General features: G+C 45.0%; 1 protein-coding gene across 2 annotated transcripts in view; it reads right to left on the reverse strand.

The window, feature by feature from the left end:
* Positions 1-27,972, reverse strand: part of LOC135517127 (guanine nucleotide exchange factor VAV3-like) — a 229,299-nt gene that overhangs the window by 153,583 nt on the left and 47,744 nt on the right. For both annotated transcript variants that reach the window (XM_064941156.1, XM_064941155.1), the window contains exon 2: positions 24,887-25,003. In XM_064941156.1, coding sequence (XP_064797228.1) covers positions 24,887-25,003 — 117 coding nt within the window. The remainder of the gene's footprint in view (positions 1-24,886; positions 25,004-27,972) is intronic.

Below are 27,972 nucleotides of genomic sequence, written 5' to 3' on the forward strand. Positions count from 1 at the left end.
ACTGCGTGTCCTAAAACTTGCTTAACCTGACTAAAGTATGTAGCCTACAGTACAGCGTAGTCTAGTCTATCTGGAGACTGTAGTCTAGTCTATCTGGAGACTGTAGTCTAGTCTATCTGGAGACTGCAGTCTAGTCTATCTGTAGACTGTAGTCTAGTCTATCTGTAGACTGTAGTCTAGTCTATCTGTAGACTGTAGTCTAGTCTATCTGTAGACTGTAGTCTAGTCTATCTGTAGACTGTAGTCTAGTCTATCTGTAGACTGTAGTCTAGTCTATCTGGAGACTGTAGTCTAGTCTATCTGGAGACTGTAGTCTAGTCTATCTGGAGACTGTAGTCTAGTCTATCTGGAGACTGTAGTCTAGTCTATCTGGAGCCTGTAGTCTAGTCTATCTGGAGACTGTAGTCCAGTCTATCTGGAGACTGTAGTCCAGTCTATCTGGAGACTGTAGTCCAGTCTATCTGGAGCCTGTAGTCTAGTCTATCTGGAGACTGTAGTCCAGTCTATCTGGAGCCTGTAGTCTAGTCTATCTGGAGACAGTAGTCAAGTCTATCTGGAGACTGTAGTCCAGTCTATCTGGAGACTGTAGTCCAGTCTATCTGGAGACTGTAGTCTAGTCTATCTGTAGACTGTAGTCTAGTCTATCTGGAGACTGTAGTCCAGTCTATCTGGAGACTGTAGTCTAGTCTATCTGGAGACTGTAGTCTAGTCTATCTGGAGACTGTAGTCTAGTCTATCTGTAGACTGTAGTCTAGTCTATCTGGAGACTGTAGTCTAGTCTATCTGTAGACTGTAGTCTAGTCTATCTGGAGACTGTAGTCTAGTCTATCTGGAGACTGTAGTCTAGTCTATCTGGAGACTGTAGTCTAGTCTATCTGGAGACTGTAGTCTAGTCTATCTGGAGACTGTAGTCTAGTCTATCTGGAGCCTGTAGTCTAGTCTATCTGTAGACTGTAGTCTAGTCTATCTAGAGACTGTAGTCCAGTCTATCTGTAGACTGTAGTCTAGTCTATCTGTAGACTGTAGTCTAGTCTATCTGTAGACTGTAGTCTAGTCTATCTGGAGACTGTAGTCCAGTCTATCTGGAGACTGTAGTCTAGTCTATCTGGAGACTGTAGTCTAGTCTATCTGGAGACTGTAGTCTAGTCTATCTGGAGACTGTAGTCTAGTCTATCTGGAGACTGTAGTCTAGTCTATCTGGAGCCTGTAGTCTAGTCTATCTGGAGACTGTAGTCCAGTCTATCTGGAGACTGTAGTCCAGTCTATCTGGAGACTGTAGTCCAGTCTATCTGGAGCCTGTAGTCTAGTCTATCTGGAGACTGTAGTCCAGTCTATCTGGAGCCTGTAGTCCAGTCTATCTGGAGACAGTAGTCAAGTCTATCTGGAGACTGTAGTCCAGTCTATCTGGAGACTGTAGTCCAGTCTATCTGGAGACTGTAGTCTAGTCTATCTGTAGACTGTAGTCTAGTCTATCTGGAGACTGTAGTCCAGTCTATCTGGAGACTGTAGTCTAGTCTATCTGGAGACTGTAGTCTAGTCTATCTGGAGACTGTAGTCTAGTCTATCTGTAGACTGTAGTCTAGTCTATCTGGAGACTGTAGTCTAGTCTATCTGTAGACTGTAGTCTAGTCTATCTGGAGACTGTAGTCTAGTCTATCTGGAGACTGTAGTCTAGTCTATCTGGAGACTGTAGTCTAGTCTATCTGGAGACTGTAGTCTAGTCTATCTGGAGACTGTAGTCTAGTCTATCTGGAGCCTGTAGTCTAGTCTATCTGTAGACTGTAGTCTAGTCTATCTAGAGACTGTAGTCCAGTCTATCTGTAGACTGTAGTCTAGTCTATCTGTAGACTGTAGTCTAGTCTATCTGTAGACTGTAGTCTAGTCTATCTGGAGACTGTAGTCCAGTCTATCTGGAGACTGTAGTCTAGTCTATCTGGAGACTGTAGTCTAGTCTATCTGTAGACTGTAGTCTAGTCTATCTGTAGACTGTAGTCTAGTCTATCTGGAGCCTGTAGTCTAGTCTATCTGGAGACTGTAGTCTAGTCTATCTGGAGACTGTAGTCTAGTCTATCTGGAGACTGTAGTCTAGTCTATCTGTAGACTGTAGTCTAGTCTATCTGGAGACTGTAGTCCAGTCTATCTGGAGACTGTAGTCTAGTCTATCTGGAGACTGTAGTCTAGTCTATCTGTAGACTGTAGTCTAGTCTATCTGTAGACTGTAGTCTAGTCTATCTGTAGACTGTAGTCTAGTCTATCTGGAGACTGTAGTCCAGTCTATCTGGAGACTGTAGTCTAGTCTATCTGGAGACTGTAGTCTAGTCTATCTGTAGACTGTAGTCTAGTCTATCTGTAGACTGTAGTCTAGTCTATCTGGAGCCTGTAGTCTAGTCTATCTGGAGACTGTAGTCTAGTCTATCTGGAGACTGTAGTCTAGTCTATCTGGAGACTGTAGTCTAGTCTATCTGTAGACTGTAGTCTAGTCTATCTGGAGACTGTAGTCCAGTCTATCTGGAGACTGTAGTCTAGTCTATCTGGAGACTGTAGTCTAGTCTATCTGGAGACTGTAGTCTAGTCTATCTGTAGACTGTAGTCTAGTCTATCTGGAGACTGTAGTCTAGTCTATCTGGAGACTGTAGTCTAGTCTATCTGGAGACTGTAGTCTAGTCTATCTGGAGACTGTAGTCTAGTCTATCTGGAGACTGTAGTCTAGTCTATCTGGAGACTGTAGTCTAGTCTATCTGGAGCCTGTAGTCTAGTCTATCTGTAGACTGTAGTCTAGTCTATCTGTAGACTGTAGTCTAGTCTATCTGTAGACTGTAGTCTAGTCTATCTGTAGACTGTAGTCTAGTCTATCTGGAGACTGTAGTCTAGTCTATCTGGAGACTGTAGTCCAGTCTATCTGGAGCCTGTAGTCCAGGCTATCTGGAGACTGTAGTCTAGTCTATCTGGAGACTGTAGTCTAGTCTATCTGTAGATTGTAGTCTAGTCTATCTGGAGACTGTAGTCTAGTCTATCTGGAGACTGTAGTCTAGTCTATCTGGAGACTGTAGTCTAGTCTATCTGGAGACTGTAGTCTAGTCTATCTGGAGACTGTAGTCTAGTCTATCTGGAGACTGTAGTCCAGTCTATCTGGAGACTGTAGTCTAGTCTATCTGGAGACTGTAGTCTAGTCTATCTGTAGATTGTAGTCTAGTCTATCTGGAGACTGTAGTCTAGTCTATCTGGAGACTGTAGTCTAGTCTATCTGGAGACTGTTGTCTAGTCTATCTGGAGACTGTAGTCCAGTCTATCTGGAGACTGTAGTCTAGTCTATCTGGAGACTGTAGTCCAGTCTATCTGGAGACTGTAGTCTAGTCTATCTGGAGACTGTAGTCTAGTCTATCTGGAGACTGTAGTCCAGTCTATCTGTAGACTGTAGTCTAGTCTATCTGGAGACTGTAGTCCAGTCTATCTGGAGACTGTAGTCTAGTCTATCTGGAGACTGTAGTCTAGTCTATCTGTAGACTGTAGTCTAGTCTATCTGTAGACTGTAGTCTAGTCTATCTGTAGACTGTAGTCTAGTCTATCTGGAGACTGTAGTCCAGTCTATCTGGAGACTGTAGTCTAGTCTATCTGGAGACTGTAGTCTAGTCTATCTGTAGACTGTAGTCTAGTCTATCTGTAGACTGTAGTCTAGTCTATCTGGAGCCTGTAGTCTAGTCTATCTGGAGACTGTAGTCTAGTCTATCTGGAGACTGTAGTCTAGTCTATCTGGAGACTGTAGTCTAGTCTATCTGTAGACTGTAGTCTAGTCTATCTGGAGACTGTAGTCCAGTCTATCTGGAGACTGTAGTCTAGTCTATCTGGAGACTGTAGTCTAGTCTATCTGTAGACTGTAGTCTAGTCTATCTGTAGCCTGTAGTCTAGTCTATCTGTAGACTGTAGTCTAGTCTATCTGGAGACTGTAGTCCAGTCTATCTGGAGACTGTAGTCTAGTCTATCTGGAGACTGTAGTCTAGTCTATCTGTAGACTGTAGTCTAGTCTATCTGTAGACTGTAGTCTAGTCTATCTGGAGCCTGTAGTCTAGTCTATCTGGAGACTGTAGTCTAGTCTATCTGGAGACTGTAGTCTAGTCTATCTGGAGACTGTAGTCTAGTCTATCTGTAGACTGTAGTCTAGTCTATCTGGAGACTGTAGTCCAGTCTATCTGGAGACTGTAGTCTAGTCTATCTGGAGACTGTAGTCTAGTCTATCTGGAGACTGTAGTCTAGTCTATCTGTAGACTGTAGTCTAGTCTATCTGGAGACTGTAGTCTAGTCTATCTGGAGACTGTAGTCTAGTCTATCTGGAGACTGTAGTCTAGTCTATCTGGAGACTGTAGTCTAGTCTATCTGGAGACTGTAGTCTAGTCTATCTGGAGACTGTAGTCTAGTCTATCTGGAGCCTGTAGTCTAGTCTATCTGTAGACTGTAGTCTAGTCTATCTGTAGACTGTAGTCTAGTCTATCTGTAGACTGTAGTCTAGTCTATCTGTAGACTGTAGTCTAGTCTATCTGGAGACTGTAGTCTAGTCTATCTGGAGACTGTAGTCCAGTCTATCTGGAGCCTGTAGTCCAGGCTATCTGGAGACTGTAGTCTAGTCTATCTGGAGACTGTAGTCTAGTCTATCTGTAGATTGTAGTCTAGTCTATCTGGAGACTGTAGTCTAGTCTATCTGGAGACTGTAGTCTAGTCTATCTGGAGACTGTAGTCTAGTCTATCTGGAGACTGTAGTCTAGTCTATCTGGAGACTGTAGTCTAGTCTATCTGGAGACTGTAGTCCAGTCTATCTGGAGACTGTAGTCTAGTCTATCTGGAGACTGTAGTCTAGTCTATCTGTAGATTGTAGTCTAGTCTATCTGGAGACTGTAGTCTAGTCTATCTGGAGACTGTAGTCTAGTCTATCTGGAGACTGTTGTCTAGTCTATCTGGAGACTGTAGTCCAGTCTATCTGGAGACTGTAGTCTAGTCTATCTGGAGACTGTAGTCCAGTCTATCTGGAGACTGTAGTCTAGTCTATCTGGAGACTGTAGTCTAGTCTATCTGGAGACTGTAGTCCAGTCTATCTGGAGACTGTAGTCTAGTCTATCTGTAGACTGTAGTCTAGTCTATCTGTAGACTGTAGTCTAGTCTATCTGGAGACTGTAGTCCAGTCTATCTGGAGCCTGTAGTCTAGTCTATCTGGAGACTGTAGTCTAGTCTATCTGGAGACTGTAGTCTAGTCTATCTGGAGACTGTAGTCTAGTCTATCTGGAGACTGTAGTCTAGTCTATCTGGAGACTGTAGTCTAGTCTATCTGGAGACTGTAGTCTAGTCTATCTGGAGACTGTAGTCTAGTCTATCTGGAGACTGTAGTCTAGTCTATCTGGAGACTGTAGTCTAGTCTATCTGGAGACTGTAGTCTAGTCTATCTGGAGACTGTAGTCCAGTCTATCTGGAGACTGTAGTCTAGTCTATCTGGAGACTGTAGTCTAGTCTATCTGGAGACTGTAGTCTAGTCTATCTGGAGACTGTAGTCTAGTCTATCTGGAGACTGTAGTCTAGTCTATCTGGAGACTGTAGTCTAGTCTATCTGTAGACTGTAGTCTAGTCTATCTGGAGACTGTAGTCTAGTCTATCTGGAGACTGTAGTCTAGTCTATCTGGAGACTGTAGTCTAGTCTATCTGGAGACTGTAGTCTAGTCTATCTGGAGACTGTAGTCTAGTCTATCTGGAGACTGTAGTCTAGTCTATCTGGAGACTGTAGTCTAGTCTATCTGGAGACTGTAGTCTAGTCTATCTGGAGCCTGTAGTCTAGTCTATCTGTAGACTGTAGTCTAGTCTATCTGTAGACTGTAGTCTAGTCTATCTGGAGACTGTAGTCCAGTCTATCTGGAGACTGTAGTCCAGTCTATCTGGAGACTGTAGTCTAGTCTATCTGGAGACTGTAGTCTAGTCTATCTGGAGACTGTAGTCTAGTCTATCTGGAGACTGTAGTCTAGTCTATCTGGAGACTGTAGTCTAGTCTATCTGGAGACTGTAGTCTAGTCTATCTGGAGACTGTAGTCTAGTCTATCTGGAGACTGTAGTCTAGTCTATCTGGAGACTGTAGTCTAGTCTATCTGGAGACTGTAGTCTAGTCTATCTGGAGACTGTAGTCCAGTCTATCTGGAGACTGTAGTCTAGTCTATCTGGAGACTGTAGTCTAGTCTATCTGGAGACTGTAGTCTAGTCTATCTGGAGACTGTAGTCTAGTCTATCTGGAGACTGTAGTCTAGTCTATCTGGAGACTGTAGTCCAGTCTATCTGGAGACTGTAGTCTAGTCTATCTGGAGACTGTAGTCTAGTCTATCTGTAGACTGTAGTCTAGTCTATCTGGAGACTGTAGTCCAGTCTATCTGGAGACTGTAGTCCAGTCTATCTGGAGACTGTAGTCTAGTCTATCTGGAGACTGTAGTCTAGTCTATCTGGAGACTGTAGTCTAGTCTATCTGTAGACTGTAGTCTAGTCTATCTGGAGACTGTAGTCTAGTCTATCTGGAGACTGTAGTCTAGTCTATCTGGAGACTGTAGTCCAGTCTATCTGGAGACTGTAGTCTAGTCTATCTGGAGACTGTAGTCTAGTCTATCTGGAGACTGTAGTCTAGTCTATCTGGAGACTGTAGTCTAGTCTATCTGGAGACTGTAGTCCAGTCTATCTGGAGCCTGTAGTCCAGTCTATCTGGAGACTGTAGTCTAGTCTATCTGGAGACTGTAGTCCAGTCTATCTGGAGACTGTAGTCTAGTCTATCTGGAGACTGTAGTCTAGTCTATCTGGAGACTGTAGTCCAGTCTATCTGGAGACTGTAGTCTAGTCTATCTGGAGACTGTAGTCTAGTCTATCTGGAGACTGTAGTCTAGTCTATCTGGAGACTGTAGTCTAGTCTATCTGGAGACTGTAGTCCAGTCTATCTGGAGCCTGTAGTCTAGTCTATCTGGAGACTGTAGTCTAGTCTATCTGGAGACTGTAGTCCAGTCTATCTGGAGACTGTAGTCTAGTCTATCTGGAGACTGTAGTCTAGTCTATCTGGAGACTGTAGTCTAGTCTATCTGGAGACTGTAGTCTAGTCTATCTGGAGACTGTAGTCTAGTCTATCTGGAGACTGTAGTCCAGTCTATCTGGAGACTGTAGTCCAGTCTATCTGGAGACTGTAGTCTAGTCTATCTGGAGACTGTAGTCTAGTCTATCTGGAGACTGTAGTCTAGTCTATCTGGAGACTGTAGTCTAGTCTATCTGGAGACTGTAGTCTAGTCTATCTGGAGACTGTAGTCTAGTCTATCTGGAGACTGTAGTCTAGTCTATCTGGAGACTGTAGTCTAGTCTATCTGGAGACTGTAGTCTAGTCTATCTGGAGACTGTAGTCCAGTCTATCTGGAGACTGTGGTCTAGTCTATCTGGAGACTGTAGTCTAGTCTATCTGGAGACTGTAGTCTAGTCTATCTGGAGACTGTAGTCTAGTCTATCTGGAGACTGTAGTCTAGTCTATCTGGAGACTGTAGTCCAGTCTATCTGGAGACTGTAGTCTAGTCTATCTGGAGACTGTAGTCTAGTCTATCTGTAGACTGTAGTCTAGTCTATCTGGAGACTGTAGTCCAGTCTATCTGGAGACTGTAGTCCAGTCTATCTGGAGACTGTAGTCTAGTCTATCTGGAGACTGTAGTCTAGTCTATCTGGAGACTGTAGTCTAGTCTATCTGTAGACTGTAGTCTAGTCTATCTGGAGACTGTAGTCTAGTCTATCTGGAGACTGTAGTCTAGTCTATCTGGAGACTGTAGTCTAGTCTATCTGGAGACTGTAGTCCAGTCTATCTGGAGACTGTAGTCTAGTCTATCTGGAGACTGTAGTCTAGTCTATCTGGAGACTGTAGTCTAGTCTATCTGGAGACTGTAGTCTAGTCTATCTGGAGACTGTAGTCCAGTCTATCTGGAGCCTGTAGTCTAGTCTATCTGGAGACTGTAGTCTAGTCTATCTGGAGACTGTAGTCCAGTCTATCTGGAGACTGTAGTCTAGTCTATCTGGAGACTGTAGTCTAGTCTATCTGGAGACTGTAGTCTAGTCTATCTGGAGACTGTAGTCTAGTCTATCTGGAGACTGTAGTCTAGTCTATCTGGAGACTGTAGTCTAGTCTATCTGGAGACTGTAGTCTAGTCTATCTGGAGACTGTAGTCTAGTCTATCTGGAGCCTGTAGTCTAGTCTATCTGGAGACTGTAGTCTAGTCTATCTGGAGACTGTAGTCTAGTCTATCTGGAGACTGTAGTCTAGTCTATCTGGAGACTGTAGTCTAGTCTATCTGGAGCCTGTAGTCTAGTCTATCTGGAGACTGTAGTCTAGTCTATCTGGAGACTGTAGTCTAGTCTATCTGGAGACTGTAGTCTAGTCTATCTGGAGTAGTGTCTACAGCTGTGGTAGCTGCATCTGTCTGAAAAGAAATACCTCACAACAGTGTTTCCTCTGGGAACAGTTTTTTTTTTAACAATGGGGTAAAAAGTCAAGGAGGTGGGGGGGTCCCCCCCCCAGGAGACATTTTTATGTAGAACGACTGAGAAGCTCCGTTTCTGGTGATTTTAGAAGAACATTCTACTCCAAAAATGTAAGAAAATAAAATGATGCTGACACCATCTAAAATTTACATTTTACACCTGCAGAACAATAACATATTGGTAAAAACAAAACAATCTATGTTTAAGCCTATGCATGGTCCATATTATCAGATATTATCAATAAACATTATGACCTGCAGCCCAAGTAGGAGGAAGCATGAGGTTTCCCATCTGCATTTTGCATATTGGGCTAATCATTAGCTAGTTCATGTAGTACATTAACTAGTTAGCATATATTGATGTATTTTATGTCCCAAAAAACAGGCATAAACACCTGTTAATACAAATATATATATATAATAGTTTCCTGATCTTTCTTGTATCTCTCTGATAGAGGACAGACATTTCAGAACAAACTTTTTTTTTTGTATTTTTGTAAAGGTGTTTTTTTTGCATCTCTATTGACTAATAGCAGTCAGGTCAAATTCAATTTCATATCAAATATTTTTGGGATTCTTCAAGGTGTCTTAAAATTCAAAATCAAATAACAAAATTATTTTTGGTATGACCTTCTTAAAACAATTCCCCAGGCTTAGACAGGGCTTGGACAGGGCTTGGACAGGGTTTAGACAGGGCTTAGACATAAATTGACAGGGCTTGGAAGGGCTTGGACAGGGCTTAGACAGGGCTTGGGCAGGGCTTAGACAGGGCTTGGTCAGGGCTTAGACAGGGCATGGACAGGGCTTAGACAGGGCTTGGACAGGGCTTAGACAGGGCTTGGGAAGGGCTTAGACAGGGCTTAGACAGGGCTTGGACAGGGCTTAGACAGGGCTTGGACAGGGCTTAGACAGGGCTTAGACAGGGCTTGGACAGGGCTTAGACAGGGCTTGGTCAGGGCTTAGACAGGGCATGGACAGGGCATGGACAGGGCTTAGACAGGGCTTGGGCAGGGCTTAGACAGGGCATGGACAGGGCATGGACAGGGCTTAGACAGGGCTTGGCCAGGGCTTAGACAGGGCTTGGGAGGGCTTAGACAGGGCTTAGAAAGGGCTTGGACAGGGCTTGGACAGGGCTTAGACAGGGCTTGGACAGGGCTTAGACAGGGCTTGGGCAGGGCTTAGACAGGGCTTAGACAGGGCTTAGACAGGGCTTGGGCAGGGCTTAGACAGGGCTTGGGAAGGGCTTAGACAGGGCGTGGGCAGGGCTTAGACAGGGCTTAGACAGGGCTTAGACAGGGCTTGGGAAGGGCTTAGACAGGGCTTGGTCAGGGCTTAGACAGGGCACGGACAGGGCATGGGCAGGGCTTAGACAGGGCTTGGACAGGGCTTAGACAGGGCTTGGGAAGGGCTTAGACAGGGCTTAGACAGGGCTTGGACAGGGCTTAGACAGGGCTTGGACAGGGCTTAGACAGGGCTTAGACAGGGCTTGGACAGGGCTTAGACAGGGCTTGGTCAGGGCTTAGACAGGGCATGGACAGGGCATGGACAGGGCTTAGACAGGGCTTGGGCAGGGCTTAGACAGGGCATGGACAGGGCATGGACAGGGCTTAGACAGGGCTTGGCCAGGGCTTAGACAGGGCTTGGGAAGGGCTTAGACAGGGCTTAGACAGGGCTTGGACAGGGCTTAGACAGGGCTTGGGCAGGGCTTAGACAGGGCTTAGACAGGGCTTAGACAGGGCTTGGGAAGGGCTTAGACAGGGCTTGGGAAGGGCTTAGACAGGGCTTAGACAGGGCTTGGGAAGGGCTTAGACAGGGCTTAGACAGGGCTTAGACAGGGCTTGGGCAGGGCTTAGACAGGGCTTAGACAGGGCTTGGTCAGGGCTTAGACAGGGCTTGGACAGGGCTTAGACAGGGCTTGGGCAGGGCTTAGACAGGGCTTAGACAGGGCTTGGTCAGGGCTTAGACAGGGCTTGGACAGGGCTTAGACAGGGCTTGGGCAGGGCTTAGACAGGGCATGGACAGGGCATGGACAGGGCTTAGACAGGGCTTCGGCAGGGCTTAGACAGGGCTTAGACAGGGCTTGGACAGGGCTTAGACAGGGCTTGGACAGGGCTTAGACAGGGCTTGGGCAGGGCTTAGACAGGGCTTAGACAGGGCTTGGGCAGGGCATAGACAGGGCTTAGACAGGGCTTGGGAAGGGCTTAGACAGGGCTTAGACAGGGCTTGGGCAGGGCTTAGACAGGGCTTGGACAGGGTTTAGACAGGGCTTGGGCAGGGCTTAGACAGGGCTTAGACAGGGCTTGGACAGGGCTTGGACAGGGCTTGGACAGGGCTTAGACAGGGCTTGGACAGGGCTTAGACAGGGCTTAGACAGGGCTTAGACAGGGCTTGGACAGGGCTTAGACAGGGCTTAGACAGGGCTTAGACAGGGCTTGGACAGGGCTTAGACAGGGCTTCGGCAGGGCTTAGACAGGGCTTAGACAGGGCTTGGACAGGGCTTGGACAGGGCTTAGACAGGGCTTGGACAGGGCTTAGACAGGGCTTGGACAGGGCTTAGACAGGGCTTAGACAGGGCTTGGACAGGGCTTAGACCGGACTTAGACCCTAGAGGATATTATTAAGACTTGGCATTTCATTTATTTTGTCAGTTACCTGTAAAATAGCATACATGAAAACAATGTGTGTGGTAAACTGTTTATGTCCTACAAAATATGAATTGTAGTTTTTATCTTAATAAAAAGAAACTTAAACTATACAACAAATATCCAGTTTTTCTCAAATATGTAGATATTTTATCCATTATAGGTAGTCCTTTAATAGGTGTCTATATCCAGAACGCTCCTTCACCCTAGGAGTTCCCACTTCGCCCTAGGAGCTTCCCCTTTGCCCTAGGAGCTTCCCCTTTACCCTAGGAGCTTCCCCTTTGCCCTAGGAGCTTCCCATTCGCCCTAGGAGCTTCCCCTTTGCCCTAGGAGCTTCCCCTTTGCCCTAGGAGCTTCCCCTTTGCCCTAGGAGCTTCCCCTTTGCCCTAGGATCTTCCCCTTCACCCTAGGAGCTTCCCCTTCACCCTAGGAGCTTCCCCTTCACCCTAGGAGCTTCCCCCTCACCCTAGGAGCTTCCCCTTTGCCCTAGAAGCTTCCCCTTTGCCCTAGAAGCTTCCCCTTCACCCTAGGAGCTTGCCCTTCACCCTAGGATCTTCCCCTTCACCCTAGGAGCTCCCCCTTTGACCTAGGAGCTTCCCCTTCACCCTAGGAGCTCCCCCTTCGACCTAGGAGCTTCCCCTTCACCCTAGGAGCTTCCCCTTCACCCTAGGAGCTTCCCCTTCACCCTAGGAGCTCCCCCTTTGCCCTAGGAGCTCCCCCTTCGCCCTAGGAGCTCCCCCTTCACCCTAGGAGCTCCCCCTACGACCTAGGAGCTTCCCCTTCACCCTAGGAGCTTCCCCTTCACCCTAGGAGCTTCCCCTTCACCCTAGGAGCTCCCCCTTTGCCCTAGGAGCTTCCCCTTCACCCTAGGAGCTCCCCCTTCACCCTAGGAGCTTCCCCTTCACCCTAGGAGCTTCCCCTTCACCCTAGGAGCTTCCCCTTCACTCTAGGAGCTTCCCCTTTGCCCTAGGAGCTTCCCCTTTACACTAGGAGCTTCCCCTTCCCCCTAGGAGCTCCCCCTTCAACCTAGGAGCGTCTACATGACAGATGTGCTAAACAGATGTTTTGCAACGAAGATTAAAAAAAATATAACTTCATATTTGCATATTGAGTTTGAGTTTATTTTTATTTTTACAGGGACAGTGCACATTAATCAACGTTTCAGTAAAAGTGCCGGTTTTAGCCAGCCGGCTAATTTTCAACCGCAGTCCCTGGGCAGGTTATTAAAAACAATTACAATATAGACAATAGCAACATAGAACATATTGCATCGGTATGTTTTCCCTTTGCTACGCTGTGAGTGCAGAGTCAATACAAACACTACTGTAGCAGACACAGACAAATGGGTTCCTACAGAACAGAGACGGCTGTAGTAATACAGACAGACATCATTTTGTACTGTAGCTAAAGTATACTACATCTTGACATTATAAATATGTAGGCTATATGTAGTTAACAGACAGATAAATGCATCTGTGCCCTAAAATAGGACTTCCCAAACTCGGTCCTGGGCACGTTTTGTTTCTGCCCTCTAGCACAACACAGCTGATTCAAATCATCAAAGCTCGATGGTGAGTTGGTTATTTGAATCAGCCGTGTTGTGCTAAGGCAACAAAAAACAAAAGAGTTCAAGCAGGGGGCCCCAGTCCCGAGTTTGGAAAACCCCTGACTTAGAACACTGTCAGAATGTTCAAAACATAGCTAACACCCAGTAGGCTGTACACTGCAAGGATATAACAGTATTTTAAAGTTTAAAAAGTTGCTAAAAATCATGAAACATGAAGCACAGCTTTCCTCCCAAAAGGCTATCAAAACTACTGTACTGGATATCCTATAAAATAAACAGGCAGAAGGATGTTTTATTCAACGGTATTGCCGCGTCTATTTCTGCACCATGTGACGACAACACGTTCAAAAAAATGTTTTAAAAACCTGTTTTCTAACTGTAGAAGGTGAATGACAGGCAGACTCTCCCATTGGCTGTTCTCTCCGCTCCGCTACGTCCTGAAGAGTTTGCCGGAATTACAAATGGCACCAAATTCCCCTACATAGTGCTGTTCTGTAGGGGCCATAGTGCTGGACATTTAACCACAGCCCTGTGGGCCCTGGTCTTCAGCAGAGAATACGGCACCATCTGGGTCGCAGGCCTAGCCAGCCATAGCGGGGATGTTAGCCTGGGTCCATCTCACTTCATGGCTGTCCAATTCCATCTGCACAAAATGGAACCCACGCGAGAGAGAGAGAGAGAGAGAGAGAGAGAGAGAGAGAGAGAGAGAGAGAGAGATACAGAGACAGACAGAGAGAGAGAGAGAATACAGAGACAGACAGAGAGAGAGAGAATACAGAGACAGACAGAGAGAGAGACAGACAGAGACAGAGACAGACAGAGAGAGAGACAGACAGACAGACAGACAGACAGACAGACAGACAGACAGACAGACAGACAGACAGACAGACAGACAGACAGACAGACAGACAGACAGACAGACAGACAGAGAGAGAGAGAGAGAGAGAGAGAGAGAGAGACAGACAGACAGACAGACAGACAGAGAGAGAGAGAGAGAGAGAGAGAGAGAGAGAGATAGAAAATACAGAGACAGACAGAGAGAGAGAGAGAATACAGAGACAGACAGAGAGAGAGAGAGAATACAGAGACAGACAGAGAGGATACAGAGAGAGACAGGATGTATAGGGTGTGATATCAATAAACTAATCAGCCAGTCCTCCGTGTCCTAATTGATACAGCAATAGAGGTGCCAATGGTGGGGATATATACCAACCCTTCTCACGGTATATTTTCAGATCAGATTCAGAGTGTTTAATAGTCAGAGTTGCAGGGTACAGTGAAAATCTAAGGCTTTGAACTAAGTGAAATTAAATAATGACAATCATAAAATGATACAATGATACTATAGAAATCGAACGAGCACTGTATACACACACCACAACAACTGTAGTACTATATACACCCAAACCACAACAACTGTAGTACTATATACACCCACACCACAACAACTGTAGTACTATATACACCCACACCACAACAACTGTAGTACTATATACACCCAAACCACAACAACTGTAGTACTATAAACACCTACACCACAACAACTGTAGTACTATATACACCCAAACCACAACAACTGTAGTACTATAAACACCCACACCACAACAACTGTAGTACTATATACACCTACACCACAACAACTGTAGTACTATATACACCCAAACCACAACAACTGTAGTACTATATACACCCACACCACAACAACTGTAGTACTATATACACCTACACCACAACAACTGTAGTACTATATACACCCACACCATAGCAACTGTAGTACTATATACACCCACACCACAACAACTGTAGTACTATATACACCCACACCACAACAACTGTAGTACTATATACACCCACACCACAACAACTGTAGTACTATATACACCACAACAACTGTAGTACTATATACACCCACACCATAGCAACTGTAGTACTATATACACCCACACCACAACAACTGTAGTACTATATACACCACAACAACTGTAGTACTATATACACTATAACAACTGTAGTACTATATACACTACAACAACTGTGGTACTATATACACCCACACCATAACAACTGTAGTACTATATACACCACAACATCTGTAGTACTATATACACCCACACCATAGCAACTGTAGTACTATATACACCCACACCACAACAACTGTAGTACTATATACACTATAACAACTGTAGTACTATACACACTACAACAACTGTGGTACTATATACACCCACACCATAACAACTGTAGTACTATATACACCACAACATCTGTAGTACTATAAACACCACAACAACTGTAGTACTATATACACCAACACCATAGCAACTGTAGTACTATATACACCCACACCACAACAACTGTAGTACTATATACACCACAACAACTGTAGTACTATATACACTATAACAACTGTAGTACTATATACACTACAACAACTATGGTACTATATACACCCACACCATAAAAACTGTAGAACTATATACACCACAACAACTGTAGTACTAATATACACTATAACAACTGTAGTACTATATACACCACAACAACTGTTGTACTATATACACCACAACAACTGTAGTACCATATACACCACAACAACTGTAGTACCATATACACCACAACAACTGTAGTACTATATACACTATAACAACTGTAGTACTATATACACCATAACAACTGTAGTACTATATACACTACAACAACTGTAGTACCATATACACCACAACAACTGTAGTACTATATACACCACAACAACTGTAGTACTATATACACCACAACAACTGTAGTACTATATACACTATAACAACTGTAGTACTATATACACCATAACAACTGTAGTACTATATACACCACAACTGTAGTACTATATACACCATAACAACTGTAGTACTATATACACCCACACCACAACAACTGTAGTACTATATACACCCACACCATAACAACTGTAGTACTATATACACCCACACCACAACAACTGTAGTACTATATACACTCACACCATAACAAATGTAGTACTATATACACCACAACAACTGTAGTAATATATACACCTACACCACAACAACTGCAGTACTATATACACCACAACAACTGTAGTACTATATACACCCACACCACAACAACTGTAGTACTATATACACCCACACCATAACAACTGTAGTACTAGATACACCACAACAACTGTAGTACTATATACACTATAACAACTGTAGTACTATATACACTACAACAACTGTAGTACTATATACACTATAACAACTGTAGTACTATATACACTACCACAACTGTAGTACTATATACACTACAACAACTGTAGTACTATATACACTACAACAACTGTAGTACTATATACACTACAACAACTGTAGTACTATATACACTATAACAACTGTAGTACTATACACACTACAACAACTGTGGTACTATATACACCCACACCATAACAACTGTAGTACTATATACACCACAACATCTGTAGTACTATAAACACCACAACAACTGTAGTACTATATACACCAACACCATAGCAACTGTAGTACTATATACACCCACACCACAACAACTGTAGTACTATATACACCACAACAACTGTAGTACTATATACACTATAACAACTGTAGTACTATATACACTACAACAACTATGGTACTATATACACCCACACCATAAAAACTGTAGAACTATATACACCACAACAACTGTAGTACTAATATACACTATAACAACTGTAGTACTATATACACCACAACAACTGTTGTACTATATACACCACAACAACTGTAGTACCATATACACCACAACAACTGTAGTACCATATACACCACAACAACTGTAGTACTATATACACTATAACAACTGTAGTACTATATACACCATAACAACTGTAGTACTATATACACTACAACAACTGTAGTACCATATACACCACAACAACTGTAGTACTATATACACCACAACAACTGTAGTACTATATACACCACAACAACTGTAGTACTATATACACTATAACAACTGTAGTACTATATACACCATAACAACTGTAGTACTATATACACCACAACTGTAGTACTATATACACCATAACAACTGTAGTACTATATACACCCACACCACAACAACTGTAGTACTATATACACCCACACCATAACAACTGTAGTACTATATACACCCACACCACAACAACTGTAGTACTATATACACTCACACCATAACAAATGTAGTACTATATACACCACAACAACTGTAGTACTATATACACCTACACCACAACAACTGCAGTACTATATACACCACAACAACTGTAGTACTATATACACCCACACCACAACAACTGTAGTACTATATACACCCACACCATAACAACTGTAGTACTAGATACACCACAACAACTGTAGTACTATATACACTATAACAACTGTAGTACTATATACACTACAACAACTGTAGTACTATATACACTATAACAACTGTAGTACTATATACACTACCACAACTGTAGTACTATATACACTACAACAACTGTAGTACTATATACACTACAACAACTGTAGTACTATATACACTACAACAACTGTAGTACTATATACACTATAACAACTGTAGTACTATATACACTACCACAACTGTAGTACTATATACACTCCAACAACTGTAGTACTATATACACTACAACAACTGTAGTACTATATACACTACAACAACTGTAGTACTATATACACTATAATACTATAACAAAGTGAAGTGAATACTGTTGAAGGGGTGGGGTGGAGGCAGAGTAAAGACTGTTGAAGGGGTGGGGTGGAGGCAGAGTAAAGACAGTTGAAGGGGTGGGGTGGAGGCAGAGTAAAGACTGTTGAAGGGGTGGGGTGGAGGCAGAGTAAAGACTGTTGAAGGGGTGGGGTGGAGGCAGAGTAAAGACAGTTGAAGGGGTGGGGTGGAGGCAGAGTAAAGACTGTTGAAGGGGTGGAGGCAGAGTAAAGACTGTTGAAGGGGTGGGCTGGAGGCAGAGGTAAGACTGTTGAAGGGGTGGGGTGGTGGCAGAGGTAAGACTGTTGAAGGGGTGGGGTGGAGGCAGAGTAAAGACTGTTGAGGGGGTGGGGTGGTGGCAGAGTAAAGACTGTTGAGGGGGTGGGGTGGAGGCAGAGGTAAGACAGTTGAGGGGGTGGGGTGGAGGCAGAGTAAAGACTGTTGAAGGGGTGGGGTGGAGGCAGAGTAAAGACTGTTGAAGGGGTGGGGTGGTGGCAGAGGTAAGACTGTTGAAGGGGTGGGGTGGTGGCAGAGTAAAGACTGTTGAGGGGTGGGGTGGTGGCAGAGGTAAGACTGTTGAAGGGGTGGGGTGGTGGCAGAGGTAAGACTGTTGAAGGGGTGGGGTGGTGGCAGAGGTAAGACTGTTGAAGGGGTGGGGTGGTGGCAGAGTAAAGACTGTTGAAGGGGTGGGGTGGTGGCAGAGTAAAGACTGTTGAGGGGGTGGGGTGGAGGCAGAGTAAAGACTGTTGAAGGGGTGGGGTGGTGGCAGAGTAAAGACTGTTGAAGGGGTGGGGTGGTGGCAGAGTAAAGACAGTTGAAGGGGTGGGGTGGAGGCAGAGGTAAGACTGTTGAGGGGGTGGGGTGGTGGCAGAGTAAAGACTGTTGAAGGGGTGGGGTGGAGGCAGAGTAAAGACTGTTGAGGGGGTGGGGTGGAGGCAGAGTAAAGACTGTTGAAGGGGTGGGGTGGAGGCAGAGTAAAGACTGTTGAAGGGGTGGGGTGGTGGCAGAGTAAAGACTGTTGAAGGGGTGGGGTGGTGGCAGAGTAAAGACAGTTGAAGGGGTGGGGTGGAGGCAGAGGTAAGACTGTTGAGGGGGTGGGGTGGTGGCAGAGTAAAGACTGTTGAAGGGGTGGGGTGGAGGCAGAGTAAAGACTGTTGAAGGGGTGGGGTGGAGGCAGAGTAAAGACAGTTGAGGGGGTGGGGTGGAGGCAGAGTAAAGACTGTTGAGGGGGTGGGGTGGTGGCAGAGTAAAGACTGTTGAAGGGGTGGGGTGGAGGCAGAGTAAAGACTGTTGAAGGGGTGGGGTGGAGGCAGAGTAAAGACTGTTGAAGGGGTGGGGTGGAGGCAGAGTAAAGACTGTTGAAGGGGTGGGGTGGAGGCAGAGGTAAGACTGTTGAAGGGGTGGGGTGGTGGCAGAGGTAAGACTGTTGAAGGGGTGGGGTGGTGGCAGAGTAAAGACTGTTGAAGGGGTGGGGTGGAGGCAGAGTAAAGACAGTTGAGGGGGTGGGGTGGAGGCAGAGTAAAGACTGTTGAGGGGGTGGGGTGGTGGCAGAGTAAAGACTGTTGAAGGGGTGGGGTGGAGGCAGAGTAAAGACTGTTGAAGGGGTGGGGTGGAGGCAGAGTAAAGACTGTTGAAGGGGTGGGGTGGAGGCAGAGTAAAGACTGTTGAAGGGGTGGGGTGGAGGCAGAGGTAAGACTGTTGAAGGGGTGGGGTGGAGGCAGAGTAAAGACAGTTGAGGGGGTGGGGTGGAGGCAGAGTAAAGACTGTTGAGGGGGTGGGGTGGTGGCAGAGTAAAGACTGTTGATGGGGTGGGGTGGAGGCAGAGTAAAGACTGTTGAAGGGGTGGGGTGGAGGCAGAGTAAAGACTGTTGAAGGGGTGGGGTGGAGGCAGAGTAAGACTGTTGAAGGGGTGGGGTGGAGGCAGAGGTAAGACTGTTGAAGGGGTGGGGTGGTGGCAGAGGTAAGACTGTTGAAGGGGTGGGGTGGAGGCAGAGTAAAGACTGTTGAAGGGGTGGGGTGGAGGCAGAGTAAAGACTGTTGGGGGGGTGGGGTGGGGTGGAATGACCATAGAGGAAGCAGCAGCATGACCACAGAGTGAAATAAAAACAATAAACATTTGAATCACAAAATAAATAACAATAACATACATATTAACAACTGCAAACAGTGATTGGTGAGAAGGATTAAGAAGAGCTATATTTGTAGATATTCCACAAGGACCTGTCAATCTGTGGCTGAAATATTCTGGAGATTTGTATGAAGGAAAATAGTGTCTCCTTGACAGGCAGCATTCAGACAGTGTTTTAATTATACATGACTTAACTCAACCAAGCACGATACCAGGCTAGTTAGTGAATTAGTGAATTAGTTAGTTAGTTAGTTAGCTAGTTAGTGAGTTAGTTAGTGAGCTAGTTAGTTAGTGAGTTAGTGAGTTAGTTAGTTAGGTAGTGAATTAGTGAGTTAGTTAGTTAGTTAGGTAGTGAATTAGTGAGTTAGTTAGTTAGTGAGTTAGTTAGTTAGTTAGTTAGTTAGTTAGTTAGTTAGTTAGGTAGTTTTAATTATAAATGACTTAACTCAACCAAGCACGATACCAGGAGACATCACTTAAAGGCTTTAACCATGTGGATTCTGCCCAATTTCCCCGATATTTTACTAATCCCATATCGAAAACAAATTGTGAGTTAGTATTGCTGTTTTCTAATGGTTGTTTCATTTTGGGGGTTTACTAAAGTCCATTTAGTTGATCCACATACTTAGCTAGTTAGTGAATTAGTGAATTAGTTAGTTAGTGAATTAGTGAGTGAGTGAGTGAGTGAGTGAGTGAGTGAGTGAGTGAGTGAGTGAGTGAGTGAGTGAGTGAGTGAGTGAGTTAGTTAGGTAGTGAATTAGTGAGTGAGTGAGTGAGTGAGTGAGTGAGTGAGTGAGTGAGTGAGTGAGTGAGTGAGTTAGTTAGTTAGCTAGTTAGTTAGCTAGTTAGTGAGTTAGTTAGTGAGCTAGTTAGTTAGTGTTTTGTTGACGGTAGTAGAAAATGCGATCTCAGGAGCCGTTCCAGAATCCATTGGGTTGAGTTCTGGTGACTTGAGACGGCCAGGGCATAAGGTTTATATCATGTTTATGCTCATCAAACCATTCAGTGACCACTCGTGCCCTGTGGATGGAGGCATTGTCATCCTATGGGGGCACAACCATGGTGGCCAACATAATGCCTGCTCAGCATGTTTATACATGACGCGAAGCATGATGGGATGTTCACTGCTAATTTAGCTCAGGTACCACACCTGGTTGATGGGATGTTCACTGCTAATTTAGCTCAGGTACCACACCTGGTTGATGGGATGTTCACTGCTAATTTAGCTCAGGTACCACACCTGGTTGATGGGATGTTCACTGCTAATTTAGCTCAGGTACCACACCTGGTTGATGGGATGTTCACTGCTAATTTAGCTCAGGTACCACACCTGGTTGATGGGATGTTCACTGCTAATTTAGCTCAGGTACCACACCTGGTTGATGGGATGTTCACTGCTAATTTAGCTCAGGTACCACACCTGGTTGATGGGATGTTCACTGCTAATTTAGCTCAGGTACCACACCTGGTTGATGGGATGTCCACTGCTAATTTAGCTCAGGTACCACACCTGGTTGATGGGATGTTCACTGCTAATTTAGCTCAGGTACCACACCTGGTTGATGGGATGTTCACTGCTAATTTAGCTCAGGTACCACACCTGGTTGATGGGATGTTCACTGCTAATTTAGCTCAGGTACCACACCTGGTTGATGGGATGTTCACTGCTAATTTAGCTCAGGTACCACACCTGGTTGATGGGATGTTCACTGCTAATTTAGCTCAGGTACCACACCTGGTTGATGGGATGTTCACTGCTAATTTAGCTCAGGTACCACACCTGGTTGATGGGATGTTCACTGCTAATTTAGCTCAGGTACCACACCTGGTTGATGGGATGTTCACTGCTAATTTAGCTCAGGTACCACACCTGGTTGATGGGATGTTCACTGCTAATTTAGCTCAGGTACCACACCTGGTTGGAAGCACTTGCTTTCAATCCACTTTGTATCCCTCACTTACATGTTTCCTTTACTCTGGAAGTAACCTGCAGTATCCACATAATTAACTTCCTGGATGCCTTAGGACTTCTGAGGAGGCCAGGTGGAGCTTGAGGTCAAAGGTTAGTAGGGTATTCTGGGTATTCAGGCTACGGGTACCTATTGATCAGAGAGGCAACACGTACTATTCTGCCTGGAGCCTGACAGACGTTATAAAGTCATGGAGGCAAAGACAGAAACAAAAACTATGTCAGTCAGTTTGTCTCTTCATCTCTCTCTCACACACTCAGACACACACACACACACACACTCAGACACACACACACACACACTCACACACACACACACACACACACACACACACACACACACACACACACACACACACACACACACACACACACACTAGGACACACACTCTCACTCAAAAAACATGAAAATGTGTGACCCATATCCTCATCTAGGAAGAGGATGCCAAACATCCTGTCAGTCTGTCAGCCACCTCCCACCCCAGAGGACAGCCAGCCTCGCTCCCTGCCTTCCTGCTGATGTATAAATACATGTTATTAAACTAGCTGCAGAACCAGCGCTGTCACCACATACTAACAACATGGACTGTCCCCACATACTAACAACATGGACTGTCCCCACATGCTAACAACATGGACTGTCCCCACATGCTAACAACATGGACTGTCCCCACATGCTAACAACATGGACTGTCCCCACATACTAACAACATGGACTGTCCCCACATACTAACAACATGGACTGTCCCCACATACTAACAACATGGACTGTCCCCACATACTAACAACATGGACTGTCCCCACATACTAACAACATGGACTGTCCCCACATACTAACAACATGGACTGTCCCCACATACTAACAACATGGACTGTCCCCACATGCTAACAACATGGACTGTCCCCACATACTAACAACATGGACTGTCCCCACATACTAACAACATGGACTGTCCCCACATACTAACAACATGGACTGTCCCCACATGCTAACAACATGGACTGTCCCCACATGCTAACAACATGGACTGTCCCCACATGCTAACAACATGGACTGTCCCCACATGCTAACAACATGGACTGTCCCCACATACTAACAACATGGGCTGTCCCCACATACTAACAACATGGACTGTCCCCACATGCTAACAAAATGGACTTTATTAAATTAGCAGCAGAACCAGCACTGTCCCCACATACAAACAACATGGACTGTCCCCACATGCTAACAACATGGGCTGTCCCCACATGCTAACAACATGGACTGTCCCCACATGCTAACATCATGGACTGTCCCCACATGCTAACAACATGGACTGTCCCCACATGCTAACAACATGGACTGTCCCCACATGCTAACAACATGGACTGTCCCCACATGCTAACAACATGGACTGTCCCCACATGCTAACAAAATGGACTTTATTAAATTAGCAGCAGAACCAGCGCTGTCCCCACATACAAACAACATGGACTGTCCCCACATGCTAACAACATGGACTGTCCCCACATGCTAACAACATGGACTGTCCCCACATGCTAACAACATGGACTGTCCCCACATGCTAACAACATGGACTGTCCCCACATGCTAACAACATGGACTGTCCCCACATGCTAAAAACATGGACTGTCCCCACATGCTAACAACATGGACTGTCCCCACATGCTAACAACATGGACTGTCCCCACATGCTAACAACATGGACTGTCCCCACATGCTAACAACATGGACTGTCCCCACATGCTAACAACATGGACTGTCACCACATACTAACAACATGGACTGTCCCCACATGCTAACAACATGGACTGTCCCCACATGCTAACAACATGGACTGTCCCCACATGCTAACAACATGGACTGTCCCCACATGCTAACAACATGGACTGTCCCCACATACTAACAACATGGACTGTCCCCACATGCTAACAACATGGACTGTCCCCACATACTAAGAACATGGACTGTCCACACATACTAACAACATGGACTGTCCACACATGCTAACATCATGGACTGTCCCCACATGCTAGCAACATGGACTGTCCCCACATGCTAACAACATGGACTGTCCCCACATGCTAACAACATGGACTGTCCCCACATACTAACAACATGGACTGTCCCCACATACTAACAACATGGACTGTCCCCACATGCTAACAACATGGACTGTCCCCACATACTAACAACATGGACTTTATTAAATTAGCAGCAGAACCAGGGCTGTCCCCACATACTAACAACATGGACTGTCCCCACACACTAACAACATGGACTGTCCCCACATGCTAACAACATGGACTGTCCCCACACACTAACAACATGGATTGTCCCCACACGCTAACAACATGGACTGTCCCCACACGCTAACAACATGGACTGTCCCCACATGCTAACAACATGGACTGTCCCCACATGGTAACAACATGGGCTGTCCCCACATGCTAACAACATGGACTGTCCCCACATGCTAACATCATGGACTGTCCCCACATGCTAACAACATGACAAAAAGAGTCCTATCACAATAAAGAACCAAGGCAAAGCAAGGCTTTTCACCCCATAACAACTAAACCGTTGTAGTGTTTTTGTTTTAATGAGAGGAAACTGAAGCCTTGTCCTATGTGTCAAGATAACTGCTTACACCATACAGTGTTGCGGTAAATGGTGTCCACATACAGAGGAAGAGCAGCCAACTGTAGCGGCTCAATACTGTTCTCTTCAAGTGATCCAAGAGTGGTGGGTTCTCTCATACAGTCGGTGATGGTGTATATTATACTCCTATAACAGCCCACTACAGAGTACACTAAGCTCCTTGCATAACCTTGTTGTAGTAGTGTGCACTATAATTCTCAAGGTGTTTCCCATTTGGGCAACAGATAACATGATGATTCCAGGGTGAGAGATGGAAACCCCTCCCCCCAAAGATAAATATGTGAAGGGAGTAGGGTATGTACAGTGCTTTAGGAAAGTTCTCAGACTCCAATCAAGTTGTAGAAACATCTCAAGAATGATCAATGGAAACAGGATGCACCAGAGCTCAATTTCCCGTCTCATAGCAAAGGGTCTGAATATTTATGTAAATAAGTTATTTCTGTTTTATTTTTTCATGAATTAGGAAAAATGTCTAAAAAACCTGTTTTTGCTTTATCATTATGGGATATTGTGTATAGATTGATGAGGAGGGGAAAAAAAACATTTAATCCATTTTAGAATAAGGCTGTAACCTAACAAAATGTGGAAAAAGTCAAACTACTTTCCAAAGGCACTGCACACACACGATGAAACAGAGTAGAAGTCCTGTTTCTTACCTTTCCAAAGTCCCGCACATCAAACAAGTCGAAGGCCTCAAAGAGTTCAGTCTTCTTCATGCCAAATATCTCACAGCATGCGGCGAGGAACGTCCGGATGTTCTTCAAGCACAGGAACTACAAACGGAATAAAAGGAGACATGTTTTAGAGTATCAGGTTAGCCTTCGCTTCAGCAAACAAAGGAAAGGAGGGCTGCTCAACAACAATGACAAAATTCATGAGAATCGCTTACCAAGAAAAAAAAAACTCCAAAAGAACTAATTTTGAGGTAAAGGCAGTTGGAACGCTCGACGATAAAAGGCAGAGGTTGATTTCTTATTGCTCTTATTGCTCACTTTTTTTATTGCTGACTTTAGGATAGGATAAGTAATCCTTCTCACCCCCCTTCTCACCCCCCCCCCACCCCCCCACCCCCCTTAAATGATTTAGATGCACTATTGTAAAGTGGCTGTTCCACTGGATGTCAGAAGGTGAATTCACCAATTTGTAAGTCGCTCTGGATAAGAGCGTCTGCTAAATGACTTAAATGTAAATGTACAGGTTGCAAGCAGGAGCCTGAACCAGTCATGTTTTACTCTTAATTGAATGATAATATAACATGATGACCATTCAGTCTCTACAGCAACAGTCACACAAGGTAACATTTGTCCATTTCATTCAGATTTGCATCATTGCATTTTTTATTTTACCTTTATTTAACCAGGCAGGTCAGTTAAGAACAAATTCTTATTTAGAATGACAGCCTGGGAACAGTGGGTTAACTGCTTGTTCAGGGGCAGAATGACAGATTTGTACCTTATCAGCTCGGGGGTTTGAACTTGCAACCTTCCGGTTACTAGTCCAACGCTCTAACCACTAGGCTACCCTTCTCCGAGACAAAACATTCTCATTCTCTTAGACAATGCACATACTGCCATTGTTGTATAGCTTGAGCTCATATGAAACGTGTATTTGTTCATGTCTTGACAGAAATGTAAGCTGATTTGAGAAATACCCATCGATTCAATGTTTTAGAAGCCATCCCACAGTCCCCAGACTGAAATTTCACTATTATTACTTCTCAACGCTGGTCCTGAACCGTTTGGTCATGAACCGTTTGGTCCTGAACCGTTTGGTAATGAACCGTTTGGTCATGAACCGTTTGGTCATGAACCGTTTGGTCCTGAACCGTTTGGTAATGAACCGTTTGGTCCTGAACCGCTTGGTCATGAACAGTTTGGTCATGTACCGTTTGCCACAAATTGTTTACATTGAACTACGTTCAAGAGCCAGAAGAGGTTCACATCTGGTTTACACTTCAACTTGGCTGCCACTCAAAACATTCTCATTCTCTTAGACAATACACATACTGCCATTGTTGTATATGCCAAAATCACAGTCACGTATAAACAGTCAAAGACCAGAAACTCTTTGTTGAGTTTGAAAAGGGACGGAGCTATTGTCTGTCCAAAACTGCAGGCTGACATCCTAACAGAATCCTGACATAATCAAATAAGTAAAGACTCCATCAAAACCTTTCTGCCTTGTGCGCATCCCACATGTGGGGTAATTAACCTAATGAAGATCAATAGACAGGCAGGGTCTCTTCCAAACCACATCAATCTCACAGCCACACATAAACAGAGTCAGCAGCCTCAAACCCTGCCACGAAACGTTGGCTGAATAAATGTTTTTCGAAAAACTAAAAAACGCTGACACGAATCACGACGGACGCTATCTACGTCTTAGGATTTTGAAAAGCTGGGAGAGGTGTCCACCACACTCAGTACCATCTAAACCTTTTTGATCAGAGTGTCTGGGACAGATACAAACGAGGAGGCCCGTTTAAACATAATTGTCTGACATAAAACATGGTTGACACACAGTGGGTTAGCTACTCTGTGGGTTAGCTACTCAGTGGGTTAGCTACTCAGTGGGTTAGCTACTCAGTGGGTTAGCTACTACTCAGTGGGTTAGCTACTCAGTGGGTTAGCTACTCAGTGGGTTAGCTACTACTCAGTGGGTTAGCTACTCAGTGGGTTAGCTACTCAGTGGGTTAGCTACTACTCAGTGGGTTAGCTGCTACTCAGTGGGTTAGCTGCTACTCAGTGGGTTAACTACTCTGTGGGTTAGCTACTACTCAGTGGGTTAGCTACTACTCAGTGGGTAAGCTACTACTCAGTGGGTTAGCTACTCAGTGGGTTAGCTACTCAGTGGGTTAGCTACTACTCAGTGGGTTAGCTACTCAGTGGGTTAGCTACTACTCAGTGGGTTAGCTACTACTCAGTGGGTTAGCTACTCAGTGGGTTAGCTACTCAGTGGGTTAGCGACTCAGTGGGTTAGCTACTCTGTGGGTTAGCTACTCTGTGGGTTAGCTACTCAGTGGGTTAGCTACTCAGTGGGTTAGCTACTACTCAGTGGGTTAGCTACTCAGTGGGTTAGCTACTCAGTGGGTTAGCTACTACTCAGTGGGTTAGCTGCTACTCAGTGGGTTAGCTGCTACTCAGTGGGTTAACTACTCAGTGGGTTAGCTACTACTCAGTGGGTTAGCTACTACTCAGTGGGTTAGCTACTACTCAGTGGGTTAGCTACTCAGTGGGTTAGCTACTCAGTGGGTTAGCTACTCAGTGGGTTAGCTACTACTCAGTGGGTTAGCTACTCTGTGATAAACCCTGGATGAAAGAGAGGATATTGTCCTCATTGACTGATTTATAGGAGGATGCTGATGGCACACCTACGTCGTTACTAAAATATTCCCAACCAGGTCTGAACTGAAATGCTCCCTCATCAGTAACAAGACATTCTCGTCGGACCCCTCCAGTCTCATCCTCCAGTATTTATGCTGCAGTAGTTTATGTGTCGGGTGGCTAGAGTCAGTTTGTTATATCTGGAGTACTTCTCCTGTCTTATCCGGTGTCCTGTGTGAATTTAAGTATGCTCTCTCTAATTCTCTCTTTCTCTCTTTCTTTCTCTCTCTCGGAGGACCTGAGCCACAGGACCATGCCTCTGGACTACCTGGCATGATGACTCCTTGCTGTCCCGAGTCCACCTGGCCATGCTGCTGCTCCAGTTTCAACTGTTCTGCCTGCCGCTATGGAACCCTGAC

Source organism: Oncorhynchus masou, chromosome 28 (genome assembly GCF_036934945.1).
Source record: "Oncorhynchus masou masou isolate Uvic2021 chromosome 28, UVic_Omas_1.1, whole genome shotgun sequence".
In the NCBI taxonomy this organism is placed as follows: Eukaryota; Metazoa; Chordata; class Actinopteri; order Salmoniformes; family Salmonidae; genus Oncorhynchus; species Oncorhynchus masou.